The 26393-nt window shown below is 39.1% G+C and overlaps 1 protein-coding gene across 20 annotated transcripts in view; it reads right to left on the bottom strand.

The window, feature by feature from the left end:
• NAV3 (neuron navigator 3) overlaps nt 1-26393 on the bottom strand; it is a 902370-nt gene that overhangs the window by 140302 nt on the left and 735675 nt on the right. For all 20 annotated transcript variants that reach the window (XM_069584096.1, XM_069584098.1, XM_069584085.1 and 17 more), the window contains one exon: nt 15759-15878. In XM_069584096.1, the coding sequence (XP_069440197.1) occupies nt 15759-15878 (120 nt within the window). The remainder of the gene's footprint in view (nt 1-15758; nt 15879-26393) is intronic.

The raw sequence follows: 26393 nt of genomic DNA, 5'->3' as shown, positions 1-26393 counted from the left end.
CAGGGATATACAATACAAAATGAGGAATATAGCCAATATATATAATAACTATAAATGGAATATAACCTTTAAAATGGATGTGACTCAAGTCCAAAAATATAAATGACCCAATCAAAAAATGGGCCAAAGAACTAAATAGACATTTCTCCAAAGAAGACATACAGATGGCTAACAAACACATGAAAAGATGCTCAACATCACTCATTATCAGAGAAATGCAAATCAAAACCACAATGAGGCACCATTTCACACCAGTCAGAATGACAGCGATCCAAAAGTCTACAAGCAATAAATGCTGGAGAGGGTGTGGAGAAAAGGGAACCCTCTTACACTGTTGGTGGGAATGCAAACTAGTACAGCCACTATGGAGAACTGTGTGGAGATTCCTTAAAAAACTGCAAATAGAACTGCCTTATGAGCCAGCAATCCCACTGCTGGACATACACACTGAGGAAACCAGAATTGAAAGAGACACGTGTACCCCAATGTTCATCACAGCACTGTTTCTAATAGCCAGGACATGGAAACAACCTAGATGTCCATCAGCAGATGAATGGATAAGAAAGCTGTGGTACATATACACAATGGAGTATTACTCAGCCATTAAAAAGAATACATTTGAATCAGTTCTAGTGAGGTGGATGAAACTGGAGCCTATTATACAGAGTGAACTAAGCCAGAAAGGAAAACACCAATACAGTATACTAACATGTATATATGGAATTTAGAAAGATGGTAATGATAACCCTGTATGCAAGACAGCAAAAGAGACACAGATGTATAGAATGGACTTTTAGACTCTGTGGGAGAGGGAGAGGGTGGGATGATTTGGGAGAATGGCATTGAAACATGTATACTATCATGTAAGATAAGAATCGCCAGTCTAGGTTCGATACAGGATACTGGATGCTTGGGGCTGGTACATGGGGATGATCCAGAGAGATGATACGGAGTGGGAGGTGGGAGGAGGGTTCAGGATTGGGAACTCATGTACACCCGTGGCTGATTCATGTCAATGCATGGCAAAACCAATACAGTATTGTAAAGCAAAATAAAGTAAAAATAAAAATTAAAAATAAAATAAAATAAAATGGATGTGAGAGTTGGACTGTGAAGAAAGCTGAGTGCTGAAGAATTGATGTTTTTCAACTGTGGTGTTGGAGAAGACTTTTGAGAGTCCCTTGGACTGCAAGGAGATCCAACCAGTGCATTCTAAAGATCAGTCCTGGGTGTTCTTTGGAAGGACTGATGCTAAAGCTGAAACTCCAGTACTTTGGCCACCTCATGCGAAGAGTTAACTCATTGGAAAAGACTCTGATGCTGGGAGGGATTGGGGGTAGGAGGAGAAGGGGACGACAGAGGATGAGATGGCTGGATGGTATCACGGACTCGATGGACGTGAGTCTGAGTGAACTCTGGGAGATTGTGATGGACAGGGAGGCCTGGCGTGCTGCGATTCATGGGGTCGCAAAGAGTCGGACACGACTGAGCGACTGAACTGAACTGACCCTGTATACCTATAACTTATATAACATTGTACAAGAACTATACTTTAATTAAAAAATAAATTTGTGGTCTGAGTGTCTTGGCCAAAATATTTTTAAATGATCACCAGTTAGAGTTAAATCAATACATTTTACACCTTAAATTTACACAATGTTATATGTCAATCTTATCTCAATTTTTAAAAAAGAAGTGAATAGTAGTATTCTGGATAATAATGACTTTCAAAGACATTCACACATAATAAACTCTTCCATAATGTCTTCAATGTTAACCTTATTATCTACATTTATCCCTTCTACCTACAGTTTTCAAAGTCTCCATTAAAAAAAATTTCATTCATTCATTTAAGGAAGCACTAATTGAGTACTAACAGTATATCAGGCTCTGTGCTGATGCTGAGAATATAAAGTCAGATAAGATATGGAAAAATATTTTTGATACCATGTGGAGAGTATTATATAAGGATATACTAGATGAAATGGGATTTCAGGAAAATAGATATACATAGACAATAACTGCACTTGAAACTCGGGATAAGGGAATGAATCAGGCACAGCCCCTGTCCTAAGATACTGCACAGGCTTCTGGGAGAGACAGACACATAAAAAGAGCATTCAAAATAATGCGGTGAATTTTAAGATTGAAGTACACCCAGTACACCGAGGAGAAACACTGAGCCTAGGAAGGTTTTAAGGAAAGTTCACAGAATAAATAACACCTGAAGTGAGTCTCAGAGAACAAGTAAGAATTATGAAGGAGATAGAAGGGTTGAGTATGGAATTCCAGGTCTAAGCAAAGACATGGAACAGCTGATTCCAGCATGTGTATATGTATAAGTAAGAATTACTTATACAGACTCCTTGGATAAGATTTATCCCATGTGATAGAGGAGCATGCAAACATTAAAAGGCATAGCTTAAAAAATATTTAATGCTATCGGGTTGGTTCCTTATGTAAGTGGGTAAAGAAAGTATAATCTGTCATATGGACACAATAGCACAAACTGTATAAGCAGAGTGATTAGCACGTTTAAGAGGAAATATATCAAAGCAGTATTCTTGGTTGTTTTGGGGGTGGGAACATTATGAATTATTTTTAGATTCTTTTTTATACTTTTATTTATTCTGTGAACTTCCCTCAATAATCACAGAAAAGCTTTACAATAACAAAAAAACTATTTAATTCAGAAAATAAGCACTCATTTGTAATGAAAGCACTTTCATTTGCAACTTATCTAAAAAAAAAAACATATGGAAGCTCTGTTGATGCTTAAAAAAAAATCCCAGCTCACTGCAAATAACTTTAACCATTTCAAAGACAAATTAAGTCAAGTAAAGAAAAGGAATATAGACAGAGCACATGGGACACGAATAAATATGTCCACACCACTCACTCAGTGCAACTGGAATGAGGATACAGAACTTATAATATCAGCTGCCAGCCAGGAACCCTCAGTTTAATGATCCCAAGTTGAATGTCCCACCCTATTAGTTAGCCTATAAAAAAAAGAACTCATCCACAGCCCTTGAAGGGGAAATAAAAACAACTGTTTCATGTATAGATGCAACTCTTACATTAAACAATTAAATTCAGTGATAATTCTCCTGTTGTATTGCTCTTTGTGGAAAAAAAATCACATAAAAGGCCCACATTGTTCTTCCCCTCATATAAGTACCGCTTTAGCTTTTCTCCTACGTATAAGATGAATCATATTTCTCCCCTTTCCATTTCTATTACCTCATGAGCCTGTTAGATATTTCAACAGACATTAGATTTCAAGATTATGATAGATTTACATGTATAAAAAGAAGCAAGACACTGCTGAATTGTTACCAATCTTAACAAACTATCAGCCTTTTAGAAGCTCTAATGATGTGAAAATATTGTTCTGTCAGGGGTGTGTGTGTGTGTGTGTGTGTGTGTGAATTGCTTAGTCGTGTCCGACTCTGCAACCCCACAGACTGTAGCCCACCAGGCCCCTCTGTCCATGGGATTCTTCAGGCAAGAACACTGGAGTGGGTTGCCATGTCCTTCTCCAAAAGGAACTATAGAAAGAAAAAACGTGAAGTCGCTCAGTCGTGTCTGACTCTGCGATCCCATGGACTGTAGCCTACCAGCCTCTTCCAGCCATGGAATCTTCCGGGCAGAAGAAGTACTGGAGTGGGCTGCCATTTCCTTCTCCACTGTCAGTTGTGCTTTTACATTTATTGACAGTCTTCAGTAGAAATAGAAAATGATTACACGTACTGAAGGAACGTACCATCACTTATAAAGTTGAAAACAAAGATCTACTTGTATTTTACAGTATTAGACATACTAATGGCTAAAATAATTTAAAAAATTAGAAAATGTTATCCAGTCATGATAAAAACCTTATCTAAATTATTAATTTATGAATAACAGTAAGAATACGGGAACTGGATTCAAATCCAGCCACTACCATTTATTAGAAGAGAAGCGAAAGGCAAAGGAGAAAATGAAAGATACACCCATCTGAATGCAAAGTTGCAAAGAAGAGCAAGGAGAGATAAGAAAGCCTTCCTCAGTGAAAAATGCAAGGGAATAGAGGAGACAATACGATAGGAAAATAGAGATCTCTCCAAGAGAACTAGAGATACCAAGGGAACATTTCATGCAAAGATGGGCACAATAAAGGACAGAAACGGTATGCACCTAACAGAAGCAGAAGATATTAAAAAGATGTGGCAAGAATACACAGAAGAACTATACCAAAAAAAATAAAAAAATCTTAATGACCCATATAACCACGATGTTGTGATCACTCACCTAGTGCCAGATATTTTGCAGTGTGAAGTCAAGTGGGCCTTAGGAAATATCACTATGAAAAAAGCTACTGGATGTGATGGAATTCCAGCTGAGCTATTTCAAATCCTAAAAGATGATGCTGTGAAAGTGCTGCATTCAATAAGCCAGCAAATTTGGAAAACTCAGTAGTGGCCATAGGACTGGAAAAGGTCAGTTTTCATTCCAATCCCAAAAGAAGGGTAAAGCCAAAGAACGTTCAAACATTATACAGTTGTACTCATTTCACATGCTAGCACAGTAATGCTCAAAATTCTCCAAGCCAGGCTTTAACAGTATATGAACTGAGAACTTCTGGCTGTTCAAGCTGGATTTAGAAAAGCCAGAGGAACTGGAGATCAAATTTCCAGCATCCATTAGACCATACGGAAAGCAAGAGAATTCTATAAAAACATCTGCTTCTGCTTCATTGACTATGCTAAAGCCTTTGACTGTGTGGATCACAAAAAACTGTGGAAAATTCTCCAAGAAATGGAAATACCAGACCACCTTTCTGCATCCTGAGAAATCTGTATGCAAGCTAAGAAGCAACAGTTAGGGTGGGACATGAAACAAGGACTGGTTCCAAACTGGGAAAGAAGTACATGAAGGCTGTATACAGTCACCTTGCTTATTTAATATGCATATTCAACTTATATGCAGAGCACATCATGAGAAATGCAAAGCACAAGATGGAATCAAGATTGCCAGGACAAATATCAATAACCTCAGATACGCAGATGACACCACCCTTGTGGCAAAAAACTAAGAGGAACTAAAGAGCCTCTTGATGAAAGTGAAAGAGGAGAATGAAAAAGCTGGCTTAAAACTCAACATTTATAAAACTAAGATCATGGCATGCAGTCCCATCATTTCATGGTAAATAGATGGGCAAACAATGGAGACAGTGATAGACTTTATTTTTTGGGCTCCAAAATCACTGCAGATGCTGACTGAAGCCATGAAATTAAAAGACACTTGCTCCTTGGAAGAAAAGCTATGACAAACCTAGACAGCCTATTAAAAAGCAGAGACATTACTTCACCGATAAAGGTCCATATAGTCAAAAGTATGGTTTTGCCAGTGAAGTGAAGTGAAAATCGCTTCTGACTCTTTGCAACCCCACAGAATTCTCCATGCCAAAATACTGGAGTGGGTAGCCTTTCCCTAAAAAGCTCTATTAATGTAAGACCTTTGAGTACAGGGCCCCCCAGGATTGAGTACAGAGTTTGACAGAGAACAGGTTCTCAATGCATGTATACAGTGTGAATTAATTCTATGAGGGATATTACTTAAAATTCTTGAAAGTTTATAAGATTATTCACAATGAGGTCAGGTAATGCTGAGAATCAGGACACAGGAGAGAAGTTAGCAGCAGTTTGTAAGCCTGCAAAGATGAGCAAGGTACCAAGGGAAAGTTGAGGGGGCAAATAAAATTTTCTCTACTTCTCCAGTGTTTTGCATTGGTCTCTCCCTACTTAAAGAAAGGAGAGAAAATGGCAGGCCATTCAATTATAAATGAAATAATTACATTTACTTTTATCTATTTCATCACAGCCTATTAATCTTTTTTGTGTTTGTTTTTAATTACTGTGGAAAACCAGTAAGTTAATGAAGGAAATACTTAGGATACGGGAATATACCAAATCTGTGATTATGTGGGAATGAATCAACAGAGGATAGAAGGAACTGTTGAAATGTACATAAATTAGTGACAAGCAGCGTGAGTCCAGACTCTGGAGACATTTGCTTGGTGGCTTAGAAGTCTCTGTTGCTTTTGTGAATCTTGTTTGCAGAAGCCATAAAAATACAAAAGGCCTCTGCCCCTTTGAAATGACAGCCCCTTCTGATTTTATAAGAATCTTCCATGAGTCCTTTTGCAGAGGCAGTGCCGTTTTCTACACATTGATGAAAACTATGAAGGCATCCAAAATAGACCACTGTGAAGAGTCTCCTCCAAAGGAGGCAACTGTCATCAATCTCCTCCCGGGGAGCTCCAGAGTCAGTCAGGACTGACTCCTATCCCCGGAGACAGATGGCGCTGAATAAGAGAATGCCTAAATAGACCATGTCACACAGCTATCACGTCTCCCATCTCCTCTTCTACAGCCCCACTGACTGTTCCTCAAAGTCATTTGTTTTCCCATAAGGATCCTTTTCCTAGTCCCCACTTCCCTATGCAGAGGTCCCATTTCCAATCCCCACTTCCCTATCAGAGGTCCCGTTTCCAATCGCCTCCCTGAGTCACATCCCTCTGTGCTCTCCTGCATACCTATGTGGGTAGGAATGAGGCTCCTGTTTTTCAGTCAGTGCAATCTGCAGGCCGCCACCACTAAACCTAAGAGGGTGGAAAAAAAGATTTCTCCTTCTAGTAGGGGACTCAGTATTTGGCACTAGACCTCCCTAAATACGATAAGTTAGAATGACTGATAATCTGACAGCATGTAATATCATGATAATCCTTAATACATTCTGTAAACTTGTCCATCAGTTGTGATTTTAGTTTCTGAATTATAGTATCACAAATGAAATCAGGCTCTCTTTTAATACAATACAAAAATTATAATTTCTATGATAGATGATGCTTTTATATTTTTTATAAAAAGTCATGATTAAACAGGCAAAAATAAGGAAAAAGATGAATAAATTGTTTAGTTTATAATTGAAATAAACAATCACTGCTTTTAAGAATATAGTGTGTTAGTCAGTTGTGTCCGACTGTTTGTGACCCTGTGGTCTGTAGCCCGCCAGGCTCCTTCATCCATGGGATTCTCCAGGCAAGAATACTGGAGTGGGTTGTCATTTCCTTCTCCAGGGGACATTCCCGACCCAGAGATTAAACCCAGGTCTCTCACACTGCAGGCAGACTCTTTACCATATGAGTCACCAGGGAGCCCCTGCTTTTAAGAGTATAGTTTAGATGAAATGTCTTTTCCTACTGTTCATGGGGTTCTAAATATTCATTGGAAGGACTCCAAATCTTTGCCTACCCGATGCAAAGAGCCGAGTCCTTGGAAAAAGATCCTGATGCTGGGAAAGACTGAGGGCAGGAGGAGAAGGGGATGACAGAGGATGAGATGGTTAGATGGCATCACCAACTCTATGTACATGAGTCTGAGCAAGCTCCAGGAGTTGGTGATGGACAGGGAAGCCTGGCATGCTGCAGTCCATGGGGTCATAAACAGACACAACTGAACTGAACTTAGATGAAATGTAAGACAATCCAGAAAAGAGCTAGAAAAGGGTATCTTTGTTAATGAAATTTAAGGGATTGTGTTCATATTCAGTAAAGAGTGGCACCTGGAGCTTTGTCTTCCTCTCTTTTGAGACTCATTCTATCACCATAATGAGTTAACGGGCACCTGAATAAATCATCTACATAACTGAATTCTGACTTCTGTGATCATTCTACTTTAGTAACTTAGGTGATGACTTGTGCCTTGCGTAATATCTAGAATTTTAGCTCTCAAATGTTAAACTTCATATTATATTTTATTTAATTTTTTTTATAAACTTCTTGTCCTAACTTCGAATCTCCATGGAATTTGACATTGGTGTCTATTCCCCTTCTCTCCATTGCAAAACCACCAGCTAACTCAATCTGCCCTCTGCTTCGTGTTAGAGTTGATTTGTCTGTCTCTTCAATTGCTACTCTTCCTTTATCCTCTTTTTAAGTATCAAGGGTACATTCTCAGGGCTTGTTTTTTCCCTCTACATCACAAATTCAGATGTGCTCTTAGCTTGAACAATGCTGATCTGCAGAGTGTTTCAAACAAAATTAATTACAGTTACTTCCATAACAGGCCTCACAGTCTCACCTCAGTAATGCTATGACTGGGATACAGACTTTTTTTTTTTTTGTTTCGGTCCTGTCTTATATTAAAAACTTAAAAATGAACTCAGATAGTTTTGCCACAGTTCTTTGTACCTGCTGGGCAGGGTTCTCATGACTGGCAGCATTCTCACTCTGCCTCACAGGTATCACCACTAGTGAGTATCTTTAGGAAACTTAAATGGACCTAGGACGTTTACAAGATCATATAGGAGAATGGTCGTGGTCTCCTGCTTTTTATGAGCTCTTCTGTGATTTCCAAGATTACCTGACATTGAAAAAGTATCTGTATCTTTAACTACCTGTTGGCCTCACAGATCTGCTAAGATAATTACCAATACTTAAAAATTGGGAGGTTTCTCAAAAAAGTCGACACTAGATTTTTCTTCATGGTTTTCAAAAAAGGATATGTTGGGAGGGGCAAATTAGGAGTTTCAGATTAACATATATGCACCACTATATATGAAATAGATAAGCAACAGGAAGTACTGTACAGCACAGAGAGCTCTCTTCAGCATGCTGTAATAACCAATATGAGAAAAGAATCTGAAAAAGACTACATATGTAATATATGTATAACTGAATCACTTAGCTTTGTACCTAAAACTAACACATTAAAAACCAACTATACTCTAATATAAACTATAAATGAAATAATAAATGAAATGGTTTGGCAATTCTCAGCCCTCCTTTCCACATTTGTGCATTTCCACAGGCCGCAAGCTGCAAGAGCTGAGGACAGATGCCTACTTGGACTTGTCATGTTACCATGTCTCTTCTGCTTCACTCATGATTTCATGTGATGTTCCTCATCCCTGTAGGATTTGGGCTTATGATGTGCGTAATACATATACTCACTATCTTACTCAAGCACCTATAGAAAGTCTGAACCTATACCTCAAAGGATAAAACCCCCTGGGAGTTACATGGTTTTAGGGACTGAATTGTGTCCAGGTCATCACCTTCCACACCAAGTTAGCACGGTGGAGTCCTCATTCTCCAATGTGTCTGCAGTGGGTATTGCACCTTTGTGTGTGTGTGTGTGTGTGTATGTGTGAAGTCGCTCAGTCGTGTCCAACTCTTCACGACCCGTGGACTGTAGCCCGCCAGGCTCCTCTGTCCATGGGATTCTCCAGGCAAGAATACTGGAGTGGGTTGCCATTTCCTTCTCCAGGGGATCTTCCCAACCCAGGGATCGAACCCGAGTCTCCTGCTTTGCAGGCAGACGCTTTATCCTCTGAGCCACCGGGGATTGCACCTTTATGGAGATAATTAAGGTTAAATAAGGTCATAAGGGAGGGTGAGTATTCCAACTCAACTGGAGTCCCTACCAGAAGATGAACAGGCACTAAAGGTCTCTGTCACTGCAAGAGAGCGCAGAGCTAGGGCCACAAGAGGACATGGTGAGAAGGCGCCTGTGTGAGAGCCAGAAGAACACCCTCCCAAGAGAATGAATTTTCTGACCCTGTAATCAGGACTTCAGCTTCCGGAACTGTGGGAACACAGCCATCTATTGTCTAAGCCGCCCAGTCGGTGACTTGGTTAGGGCAGTCCAAGCAGAGTACTATATACAGGCTAAATCCAAGTTTCTCGCCAAATGATGCCCCATTTCTGCTCTTCAGCAGTGCTCATCTTCCCTCACCTGGGCTTTTACAGTTATGTCCTAAGCAGTCGACCTAAGTTTGAATCATCCTCTTCAATATTTGCTGTGCGAATGTTCTTTTTAAGAGATAATGATTATAACATGTGTTCTTGCTTTAAAAAAAAAAAAACTAATTAAAATAGGTAAAATAGCTTCTTATCACTTAGAGATCCAAATACTCCAGAACAGCCATCTGGATCCATTGTCTCCTATCCACTTTTGCCCACATCACCAAGACACTAGCAACATCGCATTACTAACGGCTCTGACAAATACTCTCTCCTTGAAAAAAACTTTATTCAGGGTCCTCTGAGGTCACTTCTTAACTCATCCCTGACCTTGGCCCCCTGCTGGGTTGCATAGTCCATTTATTACAAATCTTGCTAGGTTCTCCATGTAGAAAGAATCCTCCGTCCTTGACAGATAATCATCGTCAATATCTGGTCAACTTGTCCATCCTCCACCCTCTGTACCTAAATGGCATGGCCTAGACATTAGCAAGCACCTCACTGAATGGATTTAACAAGAACCCCCCCACCCTCTATCTCCTTTCTGTAGGCTTCCTTCCCTAACCCCCCTCATTCTGCTTGTTGGCTATGGCCCCATTTACTCTTGTTGTTTTCTACACTGAGCCCAGTTCTGTACGGAGGTCTTCTTTCCCTGACTGCAACAGTTCCTAATGAAATCTGTTTTCACTCCTTTAGCTCCTGCTGGCTTCTAGATTTCTTTAAATCCTTAAACCACACTCTGCCATGCCTCCCACTCTCATTCCCCTATTCCCTTTGGTTACTCCCAGGCTGGGCTTCCCTTGTGGCTCAGCTGGTAATTGCTGTTGTTCAGTCACCAAGTCATGTCCGACTCTGCGGCCCATGGACTGTAGCACTCCAGGCCTCCCTGTCTCTCACCAACTCCTGGAGTTTGCCCAAGTTCATGTCCAGTGTTTTATTTATGGCCCCATTTAAATCATATTGCTTTTGGAAGTGTTTTCTTATCCTCCCAAGTTTAAATAATTATTTTCCTTTGGTGCTTCTAAGACACTTCATATATACATCTATTATCACTTGGTCAATTTTACTATCATTTTATTTTTTGCTCACATTGTTCTTTCTGACCTATAAACTCAGGGTCTTTCACATTTATTATTTTGTTTTACTTTTACCCAAGGTGCTATTAAGATGTTAGGCACTTAGGAAAAATTATATATTTATTAACCAAATATTAGTGCTAGCACAGAAGCCAGATAAGACAGTAATAGGAATTAGCAAGTTGAAATAATAATCATCTCCCACCCTCTCCCCAAAATTAACTTTTAAAAGCTCAATGAAACCAATAAAGTATATGTGAATTAGGACTGACCTCATTATAACCAGAGCCAAACAGATAGAGTCTGCACATTCTGTTATGAATTTATTTTTTGAAGCTCTCAGAGAGCCTCCAGCGTGTCTACAAGGATTTGTCCCACTCTATAATATTCTCTTAGGTTACTGAGGAAATGGACAGATATAACTGCAATCTTTGAGAAACTAAATACTTAAAATACAATAACACAATACAGGTGGCTGTTGGAAGCCCTCCTCTTTTCTTCGGGGCCATTTTAATCTGCCGAGAAGAGGAATTCAGCTGTTCTCTATTGTTCATCACATTTTCTACAGAAGTTGATTAAAGGGGAGCCTCTAACCATCACTGCTGCTACTGCTAAGTTGCGTCAGTCGTGTCCGACTCTGTGCGACCCCATAGATGGCAGGCCACCAGGCTCCCCCCGTCCCTGGGATTCTCCAGGCAAGAGCACCGGAGTGGGTTGCCATTTCTTTCTCCATCACTACAGCAACACAAACGATTCAAATCCACCACCATCCTAGCAGCTGGGTACTTTGTCATACAAGTGCATTTTTCACTGATACACCTTCCAGAAGATATGAAAAAGTAATAAAACATCGCTGATTTTTTTTTTTTTTGCTTTTAAACTTTCTTATCAGGGAGTTATTGCAAGTCCTAACATTTATCAATTTACTAAAATGAACTAATCACAAATTATATCATAATATTGTTTTTAAAACTTCAATAAAAAATAAAAATTAAATTTAAAAAACCCAGGGGTGGGGGGAACTTGACTAAGGTAGCTGGGAAGGTACAAGTCAAGGAGTTAAAAGATTCAACTCCTTGCACTATTATATCCACTAAATGAGGGCATTAGTCTAAATGAGCATTTCTTAAAATATTATAGGAGCAAATTATTATAGAGAAAAAGGTGGGGGAATCAGTGATGAGAAAAAATTAAGGCACAATGAATTAAATAAAGTTAAGCAGCTTTTATTTCAAACTGAAAGACTTTTCAGTACCTTTAGTCATTCTTGTCTCTCCTATTTGGAATGGATATCAGAATCGAGAAAATTTTATGAAACAATAGAAGTTAACACAAGGACTTTCACAACTTTAATACGTAAGATGATGCACTTCAAAACGATATGCCTCTTGAATCACTTTCTGAATATATGTTTTTAAAAGAGCTTGAGATTTATCTATAATAGCAGAGAAACTCCTATAGTAGGATTCTCACTATAACCACATTGCTGTTTAATATCTAAAAGTGGACAAAGTTCTTTTGCATTCCTCATATAATTCTTTAAAAAAACTTTTACATAATTTTTAAGATCTGAATCCAATAGAGACAGACACAACACATCATTATCTAATTTAAAAAATGATGACTGCAGCCATGAAATTAAAATACGCTGGCTCCTTGGAAGAACATTTGCTCCAGCCTTCTCCGGACCTCCCTCCCAGCCACTGTAGCAGGGTCTGTGCCTCTACTCATGACCACACACTGACTGACGCCCGTCGGCCAGCGATGGTTTACACATTCACCAAGACCAGTAGTGGCACAACCAGGGCACCGGGCATGTCATGCAGCTATGCTGAGTGGCTGCAGGGCACGTCCCTGCTAGTCAGAGCCTGACACTATGTGGTCCTCTGGAGAAGGGACTAGCAAACCATCTCAGTGTTCCTCCCTTGAAAACCTCATGAAAACCTTGGAAGAAATGTTATGACAAACCTAGACTGCATATTAAAAAGCAGAGACATCACTTTGCCGACAAAGGCCCATATAGTTAAAGCTATGGTTTTTCCAATAGTCATGTTCAGACTTGAGAGTTGGACCATAAAGAAGGCTAAGCACTAAAGAATCAATATTTGTGGACTGTGGTGTTGGAAAAGGCTCTTGTGAGCCCCTTGAACAGCAAGGAGATCAAGCCAGTCAATTCTAAAGGAAATCAACCCTGAATATTCATTGGAAGGACTGATGCTGAAGCTGAAGCTCCAATACTTTGGCCACCTGATGCAAAGAGCTGATTCACTAGAAAAGACTCTGACACTGGGAAAGATTGAGGGCGAGAGGAGAAGGGGATGACAGAGGATCAGATGGCTGGATGGCATTACTGACTCAATGAACCTGAGTTTGGGCAAGCTCCAGGAGATGGTGAAGGACAGGGAAGCCTGGCGTGCTGCAGTTCATGGGGTCACAACGAGTTGAACGCAACTTAGTGACTGAACAACAACAAGAGATTTGTGTCAAAAATACAATAAAGATTCGTGCCATTGTTATTTTAATAGTCTCTTCCACTTGACAAAGCATAGTTAATAAAGTAAATATTTCCAAATGTCATTGTTTTATTTTTATATGTTTATGTTCAGTGTTTAGTTTTCATAGGCCTTGCCTCTACTTGCTAATTTTAAGATAGTGGTTCACTAGTTTTCGTGTATATCCGAATCACCCGATTAAAGCTTTGATTGCAGAACCCAAGTAAGCAAGTCTCCAATGGAGCTGATAATCCGCATTTCTAAAAAGTTCCTAAGTCATGCTGATGCTGCAGATCCAGGTACCACACTTCAAGAATACTGACTTTTGCTGGCCCTAATTGATTAGATGGAGCCTTGCATTTTTCTGTTGGTCTGAGGTTTGTCAGCCAGGCCCCAGTCTGAAGCCTTAAGGGAGCAAAGAGAGCTGGTAATCTCATATGTCTCCAAAATACTTTGCCTTTGTAATAATTTCCGGGTTCTGCTATCATAAATCTCATTCCCAAAGACCAACAAATGTTTTTTTCCCTTCCTTTAATGCTTTCTACTGTCAGCTAACGATATGTAGGTCATAGTTTCAAAATGGGGCCCTTTGGATTTCTTTCCCTCTAATCACTACTTCCTATTTCCCAACATAACTCACTGCCCCTCTGATATAATATCCTTACAGTACATTCCCACTCTTACATAATGTCCTTGCGGTATCTTGTCTCTTCCCAGCCTCATTTGTTTCTTCCACTAACTGGACCCTATCGCCAGCCTGTATGAATGCATCGCTGTATTCATTCCTTTCTCCATTCACTCCAAAGGCGTTTACTAAAAGCTCAACATATCATAAATGCAACAAAAATGTTTTGCACTCCCATGCTTACACTGTTGTGAGGGAGATACAAAATAAATGCGGAAACAAATAATTAAGCTTGAAGTGTACACTAAAGAAAATAATTTAAGATAATGGGAAAGAAAGTGACTGGAAATGAAATGTACCTTAGCTACTCCAAAAACACTTTGTTAAGAAGGTAACATTTAAACCGAAAAGGGCATTCTAGGCAGAGGAAGCATCAGTTTGAAAGCAGAAAGAGGACCATTGTGTTTGAAGTTAGAGTCAGTGAGGGAAAACAGCTGAAGAATAGTTCAGGTGAGGGTCAGAGTGAATAAAATGTTTTATAAGCCTGTTACAAGCACATGATCCACACAGACACCTTGTATACAGCCTGGAGACCAGCACACACACAGGATGGTCTAGGCCAACAAGAGTTAAAGTATCAGCAGCATCTCAGTGAGCAGGAACTGAAGACTAAGATCAGGATGCACTGTCTAGCCTTAGGAGTTGGCTGTATTAAAATACACAACGAGTTATACACAGTTCTTATTTCAGAATGTGGACACATTAGGTCTTAACATTTTGTCTCCTTCATAAATAGTGAATTAAAGAACTACTCCAGGGATTGATACACAGTAGTTCTGCTTCTGCTGCTGCTGCTGCTAAGTCGCTTCAGTCGTGTCTGACTCTGTGGGACCCCATAGACGGCAGCCCACCAGGCTCCGCTGTCCCCGGGATTCTCCAGGCAGGAACACTGGAGTGTGTTGCCATCTCCTTCTCCAATGCATTAAAGTGAAAAGTGAAAGTGAAGTCGCTCAGTCGTGTCCGACTCTTAGTGACCCCATGGACTGCAGCCTACCAGGCTCCTCCATCCATGGGATTCTCCAGGCAAGAGTGCTGGAGTGGGGTGCCTACAGTAGTTCTAGAAATAGGCAATCTCTCCTTGCTTAAGAAATCAAACATTCTGAGTGAAGAGGGGGTAAAATCAGGTCTGAGTATGTCTTACAACAACATTTCAAAAAGACAATATTTTTAAACAGCAGTGATTCTTGTAATATTGGCAAAACAATTCCCAGCAAAATAATAACTAGTATATGAAAACACACCAGCCTTTAAGCAATTTGAGATATGAAAGAGGTTAGCCTAAAGCAAAATTTAGTTGTATGCTTTGAAGAAACCCCTTAAGAAAAGCATCAAGCTCATCTTATAATATAATTAGAATTATGTTTTAATCTTTATATCATTAGCCCCCAGGTAGAACTAAGAGCATCTGAATTGAAAGGAATTTACCAGCCAGGGAAGGAGCAAAAGTCTACATTTATAATTTTGCTTTTGTAGATATTAAAATTTGCCATCATGTACCCTGAAATTTATTAAATATTCTCATTAGCAACACAATTCCTTTTAGTATATAAAATGAAAATTCTTATAAGAAAAAGCCACCTTAGTTTTCAAAATGTTCCAAAATAATGATTATAGCACAATAAAAACTCATTTGGTTTATACTGTAAAAGTCCTAGGATCTCACTTACGAAACGGCTTTATGCACTCCTCACCATCGAGCATGCTGATGGCATTACCTGTCTGCATCCACGGCCACGTCGTGAAGCCCTCTCTGAATGACGTCCCTGGACGCTGCTGTGTCTGGGGCTCGGTGCAGACTCCTCGTGTACAGGTTGAGCCCTCCATCTGTCATGTAGCTGAAAGTAAGAGCCTAATTAATCAACAGAGAATTGAATGACTGCATCCGTATAACTTAATATTGTTCACAAATTTCAATATTGTAATTATAAAATATGCTCTATTATAGTTTTTCTATATAAATATCCTACTCACCAGGAAGTATTAGAAAATCTCTTGAAGTTTATTAGGAAATTAATCTTCCTTACTGCAACAAGCAACTAGCCTATTATAAAACTTTCCTTCTTTCTCTCCTTGTTATCAATATTTTGAACGGACTTAACAAAATAAAACCAAGATCATTTCATCTTATAAATACCATTTTGGAAGAACTGAAGGTCCCAGGAGTCATTCTAAAATTTGATTAATTTATTTGATAAATAAAATGTACACCACTATTATAAAATAACTAAGATGTATTAAACATTTAAGACATCACCAGGAACTGTTCTAAATGGTTTACTTGCAATAACATTATTATCCCCATGTCAGGAGTGTTGAGAATCAATCTGGAAAGTCAGCTTCAAAAACCATCATCGTAACCACCATGCATAGCTGTCTGAACCGAAGGACCACACTGCCACTTCCTGTCTATAAGAACTGCTTCTTTGCCATCACAGGACCGCCATCATCAATAGGGCTGGTAGACCGTCATAGTCATGTTGCTTCCTTGGCAATTGGGGTTAGAACAGGTATTAATCTCCTGCCCCAGGTGGGGCTAATCAAATGTTTCTTTCTTGAAAAATGGGACTAAGACAGCTCATCAGTCTTTCTATGTGAAAAGTTTACGATAATGAAAACCCAGGAGACGTGGATATTTATCTTCACCAAATGCAAAGAGGCACAGAGAAAACTGATCAGCAGAATGGAAAGAATGACCCAGGTGCACAAAAAGCACATGTTGGTCATGTGGTTTCAGCTTCACAACTTCTTGGGTTCCAAGAGATATCCCTGCTTCCTCATAATCAGATCCTCAATTTGCTTAAACAAATTTGAGTTGATTCCACTATTTAGAACAAAAAATTAATCATGATCATATTAAAGATTGCTCAAAGAGTTAAAACTAGGATTATGAAATTTGCTAATTGCTCATATGATTAATAAATTCTGTCCATTTTAGTTGAAAGATCATAAACAAATTTCTTAAATTATATCTCAATTTCTGCCTATGAAAATGGGAAGAATAAAATTTACTGAAGATAGATTTTATATAGTTGAAGGAAAAATATGTAAAGCTCTTAAAATGAGAATCCTATAATAGCAACTTGTTATTCACAAAGTTTCTCCCACATGTGAAAAAGGAAATATATAAATTTTATATACAAACAAGTCATAGTGTATTATCCTTGTAAGGTACTCTACATGGTTAATTTTCTTGATAACCAAATAATTTAATCCCATCAAAGTTAAAACAATGAAAAAGAGTATTCTGGTTCCAAAATGTGCTGAAAACTGACACTTTTAAACAGGGAATGTTTCAGACATGACAACTTATTTTGACAACTAATTCATGATTATGAACATTAATTTCCTGTATCATAACAATGATACTAAATGAGACAAAGAGTACAGGATATTTGTCCTTTGTGCTTTTAAATTTTTCAGTTGCCATATTGGGGCTGTCGATGTTTTATTGTTTATTCTTACTTCCACATCATTCTCAACCAATTCTATTGTTAATTGCTTCTTTTAAAGGTGAAATATATGGAATTTCGGATAAAGTAAAAGTGTTTAGAAATAAACAGCTTTCTCATTCACTCTCCCTTTGAAATTGTCTTAAATGTTTGAGAATGGTATAAAATTTCTCTAAGAACAACTGAGTTACTTATTAAAAAAAAAATCAACATCATTGATCCTAAAGTTAACTTCAAGAGGAAGAAATAACAATGTCTATGTCTTAAGTTTTACAACTCATTGGTCTCTCTTATTCATTGGTAAATATCTAAAAGTGTTCAGCCAAGTGTTTTGTGTATAGTTTGGGGTCAATAAATATATATTGTTTGTTCAGCTGAATTTGAAAGGCTTCCATACTGTAGGGAGAAACCGTGGCAGCAGATCTCAGCCCTTTATCCACAATGACAATGCATGTAAACCAGAAATGAGATGGATAATCACTTCTATTAGAAACATAACCTTTCAATTATTCAATGTTTACAGAAGAGTAAGTTCTATAGACAAAGGTTAAATGCTTTGAAAATTCAATTTCAAAAGAAAAAAATGCTTGAAAATTTCAATGAATTAAGAAAAAAAAGCATTCTTTTAAAGAAGCATTTCAAAGGATACTCATTTTGCATCGACCCTTGGATTTTCCAGGTAATATTAAATAGGTTTATATCAGGTATTATTTGTACCAAAAAAGTCATTCATGTCTAATTCCTCTGTTTACAGACACTGTTACACTGGAATGCCAGCAGGGCATTTTCATAGTTGAACCATGAACCATGAGTCTGCTATTTGAGAAATTATATATAGGGTACAGGTAAAGCAAATTTTTGATTAAAATTTTTTTCTTGAAAATTCTTCCTTTTTTTCAGTCTTTCTAAAGGATTAAAAAAAAATTTTTTTTAATGAATTTCATAGTTCCTCTAGAAAAATTTGCTACAATCTGGGAACCATAAATGTTAGGAAATCATTTTGAAAAAAAATGTAAAATTTTTAAAAAGATCTCTTTGTAATGTTATATGTAAACTTCTCAACCATAAGCTGAGTTTAACAGGTAATAGTCATAAGGGAGACTGGTATAAACAAGAAGTAGCAAAGGAAATTTGTGGAGGTTACTGACAAAAAGAAAAATCTCTAAAAATATTAAAGTCTTAAGACAACTTTAGCCATGTTGAAATTCTGTAAGCTCTAAGATGGTTCACATAAAAACCCAATGGTCTCCAAAAGCATTTCTAAGTCTTCCTCCATCCCACTGCTATCTCTTTTCTTCCTTCTGTTGAAGAAAAACTTTGCTTATTTTGGCATATTTTCCTTAGGTGTGTGTTTTCCTAATTAATATTTCCAGGCCATACTGCTCCACCCTGCACTAGAATGAGACATCAAACTGCTCCCTGTGCACAGATAACTTGTATTTCCCATTAGCACCTCACATCTAGCATAAACTGGCCATATATTACCTGCACCACAAAGATTAAGCTCTTTCTGTGTATGCTAATATAGTTACAGGAAAAACACTCCATTCACCTAGCCAACAATCTAGATAGATGATTTTTACTTGTCACTCAGCACCCTCAACTATTATAGGATAGTTTACTCAGACCTGTGAATCAGCATCACTATGTTTTAATTATGTCTAGAAATCACTAAAATAGGAAGAAGTATTCAAATCTTATTTTTGTATGTGATTCAATCTCATTTTGTAAATATGTACAACTTTATCTTCACAGCAAATCCATAATTTTTAAGCATCATAGTTAAATATATCATATTTTTGCAAGAGTATAAAAGTACACATTAAATAATAAGTAAAAAATAATATCAATTTTCATGTACCCATAACCTGCATTCAGAAAGAGAATATTTCCAGTCTTCAGTGACCATACAGGCTTTTTCTAACCTTACATTTCCAAGCCTCGCTTCCAGGGATATCTACTGTCCTGTTTTGTATTAAGCACTCCTTTACTTGTCTTTATGATTTTACCACATGGACATATATTCCTAGAAATACATTGCTTAGCATCTCATGAATTTGGACTTTATATAAATTGAACCATATGATATATATTCTTCTGTGACTTATTTCCTTCATTCAAAATTAAATTTTTGCAAATCATCTACCTTGATGTATATCATTGTGTTTTGCGCGTTAGACCTGGGTAGCTTCACTTTACATAAGCACTATAGGGCTTCCCAGGTAGCGCAGTGATTAAGGAATCCACCTGCAGTGCAGGAGACTCGGGAGACATGGGTTCAATCCCTGGGTTGAGAAGATCCCCTGGGGTAGGAAATCACAGCTTACTCCAGTATTATTGCCTGAAAAATTCCATGGACAAAGGAACTCGGCAGGTGGCAGTCCATGGGGTCACAAAGAGCCGGACACAACTGAGCACACACACTCGGTTTACTTATTGTTTTGACTACTGCAGACTTTTGAGCTGTTTTTAGGGTTTCTGATGGTACAAAAAACTCTACCATGAACATTTATATAAACATAATTCCTTGTGCTCACAAGCAAGTGTTTGTCTAAAGTCTATATCTAGAAAGGAAATCATTGGGTCATAAGAGACCCATATACATATTCAAACCTTACTAGTCAGTGCCCAAGAGTTTTGAAAATATTTTCAGAATAAACTTCTTATGAATAAGAAGTTGCTTACAAAGTAAACTTGCTTATGAATAAGAATTTGCATGTTAGCTTTAATTTATAAATTCCAAATTATCAAGCAGGTTTATCATATTTTTACTTTGTTAAAGGCCATTTATGTTTTGCCTGTGAAATGTCTGTTCATGATTTTTGCTCATTTTTCTATTGGAGTCTATGGTTTTTTTCTCATTGATATTCATCCTTTATTAGCTGCACATGTTGCATATGTTTGTGGTTTATGTGGGGTTTTTATTTTGACATTTTTGTCTTGCTTATTTTTATGTGAAATCAATTATTTGGAATAAAAAGAAACTTGATCTGATACCGTTCTAACTTCACACAGTAACTGCCCCTATTATTTTTGTGAAGTGTTTTAAAATGTGATAATTAGCTTTTTGAGAATTCTAGACTCTGTCCTCACCCCTCATTTTGATCTGGACCTTCTCCATCATCACTTTATTGCCACATCCCGTTCAGTTTGCTTCTCCTTCTGGAAGTTTCCCCTCAGAGTGGGGCTCTGTCTGGGAAGGAAGCTGTGGCTGGAGAGTTTAATGAACCCATGGGAACAAGAAAGCTCCCTTCCCTCCAGATACGCCCTTTCCCTGACTCTCCCTGCCTGGTCATAACCCTCCCAGCTCCAGTTGATGCCTATAGATAGGGCCTGTGTGTATTCTTGTCGGCGTCTCTTGGCTCTTCTGGGGTTCTTCTGTTCTCAGTGTGATCAGATGTCCCACTACTACCCTCTGTTTCTTTGTACATGGATGATGGTATCAGTGGTAAAGAATCTTGCCTGCCAGTGCAGGAGACACAGGAGATGCGGGTTCAATGCCTGAGTCAGTAAGATCCCCTAGAGTAAGAAATGACTACCTGCTCCAGTGTTCTTGCCTGGAAGATTCCATGGACAGAGAAGCCTGGTGGGCTACAGTCCCCAGGGCAGCAAAAAGCTGGACTCAACTGAGCACTCTTGGAAGATAGTACCATTCTGATTCTTTGGCTCTTGACTAACTGTCCCTCCTTAATTATACCTGGGGTTTGAAATGATACCTTGTATCAGCTTTTTTAAGTAAACAATGATCATTTTTTTATGGCTTAGCTATCTACTTGTTTTGTCTTTTTTTTTTTTTGTGGAGATTTGGAAAGATTCAAAACCCATTCAAAACCAGTCTTCCTAAAACTGTTTTTACACTCAATATTTCATATCAGAAACTTAACATAACAATTAGATATTTTTTATGACATGAAAACACAGGGCATCTAAAATTTGTGTTCATGTCTAACTTCCAAGGAACTCTAGTTTAGCATCTAGAACAGAGATTGTGAGCACAGACAATTTTAAGGATCGTCTCCTTGATCAAAGGTGCTAGCTAAGGAAAACTATAGTAACAATGAATGGTTGCTGTGAAGCTCTTTTATGTTTGTTTGTAAAAGAATAAACTTCTATGACAGAAATGTGGGCAAGGAGACATGTAGACAACAGGGTCAGTATGTCAAGATGATTAAGAGTGCAGACTGGAGGCAAATGGTTTTCAAGTTCAAATTCAGCAATGCATGCATCAAGTAAGTTTGTATTATTTTGGAATGTCAATGAGTTAACTTTCTGAGTTCTACCTAAAGCTACTTAATCTATCCATGCCTAAGAGGTTTCATCTGTAAAAGGGAGACAGTAATAATGTGCGTACCTCTTACCGTTATGGTGAGATATAAATTAGTTAATGAGTTAGGAAGCACTGCTGTTAATAAAGCTAGTGGATCTGATGGAATTCCAGTAGAACTATTCAAAACCCTTACGGATGATGCCATCAAGATGCTACACTCAATACGTCAGCAAATCTGGAAGATCCAGCATTGGCCACAAGACTGGAAAAGGTGAAACCTCATCCCAATTCCCAAGCAGGGTAGTGCTACAGAATGTGCTAACCATCAGACAAGTGCACTCATCTCCCATGCTAGCAAGGTCATGTTTAAAATCTTGCATGCTAGGCCTCAGCATTATGTGAACCAAGAACTTCCAGATGTCCAAGCTGGGTTTAATAAAGGAAGAGGAAACAGAGATCAAATTGCCAACATCTGCTGGATCATAGAGAAAGGTAGGGAATTCCAGAAAAACATCAACCTCTGTTTCACAGACTATGTCAAAGCCATTGACTGTGTGGACCGTAATAAACTGTGAAAAAGCTCTTAAAGAGATGGACATATTGAATCATCTTACCTGTCTGATAAGAAATGTGTATGTGGGTCAAGAAGCAGCAGTTAGAACCCTGTATGGAACAACTGACTGGTTCAAGCTTGAGAAAGGAGTATGACAGGGCTGTCTGCAGTCACCCTGTTTATTTAGCCTATATGCTGAGCACATCATGAGAAATGCCGGGCTGGATAAGTTACAAGTTGGAATCAAGAAAGGTGGGAGAAACATCAACAACCTCAGATATGCGGGTAATACCACTCTAATGGAAGAAAGTTAAGAGGATTTAAAGAGTCTCTTGAGGGTGAAGGAGCAGAGTAAAAGATCAGGCTTAAAACTAAATATTAAATAAACTGAGCTCATGGCACTGAGCCCCATTCAGTTCAGTTCAGTCATTCAGTTGTATCCAACTCTTTGTGACCCCTGAACCGCAGCATGCCAGGCCTCCCTGTCCATCACCAACACCCGGAGTTCACTCAAACCCATGTCCATTGAGTTGGTGATGCCATCTAGCCATCTCATCCTCTGTCATCCCTTTCTCCTCCTGCCTTCAATCTTTCCCAGCATCAGGGTCTTTTCAAATGAGTCAGCTCTTTGCATCAGGTGGCCAAAGTATTGGAGTCTCAAGTTCAACATCAGTCCTTCCAATGAACACCCAGGACTGATCTCCTTTAGGGTGGACGGGTTGGATCTCCTTGCAGTGCAAGGGTCCCATTACTTCATGGCAAATAGAAGGGGAAAAGGTGGAAGTAGTGACAGATTTCCTCTTGCGCTCTAAAATCACCGCGGAGGGTGGCTGCAGCCACGAAATCAGAATACAATTGCTTCTAGGAAGGAAAGCTACGACAAACCTAGACAGTGTCTTGAAAAGCAGAGATTCCTCTGCCGACAAAGGTCTATATAGTCAACGCTAGTCTTCCCAGTGGTCACGAATGGTTGTGAGAGCTGGACTGTAAAGAAGGCTGAGTGCAGCAGAACTGGCAGAACACCAAAGAATTGATGCCTTCGAACTGTGGTGCTGGCGAAGACTCCTGAAAGCCCCTTCAACAGCAAGGAGATCAAACCAGCCAATGTTAAGGGAGATCAACCCTTAAAATTCACTGGAAGGACTGATGCTGAAGCTGAAACTCCAGTATTTTGGTCATCTGATGGGAACAGCTGACACACTGGAAAAGTCCCTGACGCTGGGAAAGACTGAGGGCAGAAGGAGAAGAGGGCCTCAGAGGATGAGATGGCTGATGGCATCACCGATGCGATGCACATGAACTTGGGCAAACTTTGGGAGATGGTGAGGGACAGATAGGCCTGGCATGCTGCAGTCCATGGGATCACAGAGTTGGACATGATCGGGTGACTGAACAACATCAAAATGAGTTAATATATGTAAAATGCATAGAGCATTACCTAGCACAATATAAATGCTATGTATATGCTGACCAGCATTACCACTATTTGTCCATTAGACTTTCTACATTCACTAAAAAGTAATAATTCTCATATCTTGAATATGAAGTGAAGTGTTACGATTAGGAATAAGTAGTTTACCATGCACATCCTTTTAACCCAACTCAGGTAACCCTATCTTTTCCAATGTTATGCAGGCTTCTGCTACTGCTACTGCTAAGTAGCTTCAGTCATGTCCGACTCTGTGTGACCCCATAAACGGCAGCCCACTAGGCTCCTCTGGGATTCTCCAGGCAAGAATACTGGAGTGGGGTGCCATTGCCTTCTCCAATGCATGAAAGTGAAAAGCGAAAATGAAGTCGCTCAGTCATGCCAACTCTTAGCGACCCCATGGACTGCAGCCTACCAGGCTCCTCCATCCATGGGACTTTCCAGGCAAGAGGACTGGAGTGGGGTACCATTGTCTTCTCCGATGCAGGCTTCAGTCACTCACAAAGTTTACTACAGGAGGAATGAGGGAGGGTCAAAGGAGGAAATGGCAACCCCTCCAGTGTTCTTGCCTGAGAAATCCCGTGGAGAGAGGAGCCTGGTGGGCTACAGCCCATGGGGTCACCAAGAGTCGGACACGACTGAGAACTCAGGCCTGCACGCAGGGGAAAAGCAGGATTAGAGTATCCACCTCTCTTTTAAAAATGTCATTCTCCAGAATTAAATTACTTTGTGTTTGGGCCATTTAAAGTAGAATTTTAGGTTATATTCTTGGCCCAACTATTTATCACTGTGACACCTAGAGATAACTCCAGTTTCCACCCAGTTAAAATATGCAATTTCCCCTCCAATTTTCTAGAGTATTCCTTTTTTTTTTTTTTTCCTACATGGAGACTTTTTCAAAGATATTCATTATAAGTAAGAGGCCTTCCTCTGAGTAATTCCTAATTACTGGAAGATTCACATCCCCAAGTGTTTAAAGTAATTTTGAGAAGAGAAAAAAGAGATAAGCCTTTGCATGCTTCAAGAATTTTGAATTCTCAGAATGCCGATTACCTAATTTTCTCAGTTTTACCTGAAGTACATAAAAAAAAAGGAAAGTCCATTTCCATTAACTTCATGACATACCTTGCAGTTACATGAAGAAAAAAATCCTAAGTTAAACATCTTCATTCACTGCTATGCCTTTTGAGCCTTTTTCTGTCCATTTAATCACTAAAGCATACTTCTAAAAATTGGGAATAGACAGTTAACTTTGTGATTCAGTATTTTTTCATGAACTGTAGCACAGACATCTCTATGCCCTTTATCTTAAGGAAAATATCAGATTAATATTCCCCTGAGCTTGTCTTCCTATCTCTTAGTTTCAGGCTGACACACTGGACCACATGCTTCCGATGTTGATGGGCACAGCACATTCAGAGCTGAGCGGTGAGGGCACACAGCACATCCTGGGCGTCCCCACACTCCCAGCCAGTGCTGAACCGGGGCCAGTGGCCCTGCCTCTGCCACACTCGCCACCCTCCACTTGAGGTCAGGACTCTGAGCCACGCGCCACTTTCCCATGTCTGCACCCCACCACGGGAAAGAGAGCGTGCATAAGGCCAAGCACATCAACATCATCAGAGGGAGCTTTCAAACAAGCTTTGGGGTGTTTTTACTTAGTTTTGTTTTTTTTCCTTCATCTTTTACTTTAGTCACTGAATATGGGTGACTTGGGTGGTCAACACAACACACGCAGACCACGAATACGTACTTATACAGACTCACTGCGGGACTGTTCAAGACCTCCTTTGAAAGACCAATAGCGAACAAAACCGGAGAACAGAAATGAGAAACAGGTTTCCAGTGAGTCAGGAAACAAGCAAGAAGGAAAGGGATATAATGGTATTTTTAAAATTTCTCATTAGAGAGTTGTGCAGAGACTAGTCAGCTCTTATCCAACCAGCTTCCTCTTCCTTCTGGGCACACAGCTGAACAATGGTCCCTGGCTGCACTGACTATTAGATGCAGCCACCTCAGTTCTGCATGAGGGAATGTGCACAGAAGTCATACCCCCACTTCCAGGCCTCGTGCATCTGAAATATTCTTACACCTCTGTTCTCTATCTGTCATCTGCTTAATGAAATCAACCCCCAGGGTGACACTGGCTGTCTGCCTGGGTAATAGCCACGTTATCTACCATCCTAGTCTCTGAAAGACTGTGTCTTATATACACATTTCCCGACTGATGACTAGACATGCCAGGAAGGGTTTTATGTGAAGGAGAAATTAACCTCTTTGTGTTAAGTTGCTGAGATGTTGAAATTTCTCTGCTACAGAAGTTAGTTACCTAATATAGCTCCTGAGTATGGGTATGCTGGTAAAATATATTACTAGAAGCAGAACTCAGTTTTTTAAAAAATATGCCTTCAAAACCCACTTATTTAAGAATGTATATACACACACTTACATATACATGTACATGTATTACTATTCATTTACTGAATAAATGAACACATAAAAATATTAAAAAACTAACATGTGAATAACACATGGGCTGGTACTGTGTCTGTATGTTCAACACTGAACACACAGTGCCAACATTGTTGCTTTACACATAGGAAGAACTCAACAAATTTTTCTAATAGGTACATACATAATTCATCTCATGAT

The sequence above is a fragment of the Ovis canadensis genome, chromosome 3 (genome assembly GCF_042477335.2).
Source record: "Ovis canadensis isolate MfBH-ARS-UI-01 breed Bighorn chromosome 3, ARS-UI_OviCan_v2, whole genome shotgun sequence".
Taxonomy (NCBI): domain Eukaryota; kingdom Metazoa; phylum Chordata; class Mammalia; order Artiodactyla; family Bovidae; genus Ovis; species Ovis canadensis.
Note: the sequence above shows the minus strand (reverse complement) of the source record. Positions and strands in the feature narration are given on the sequence as shown.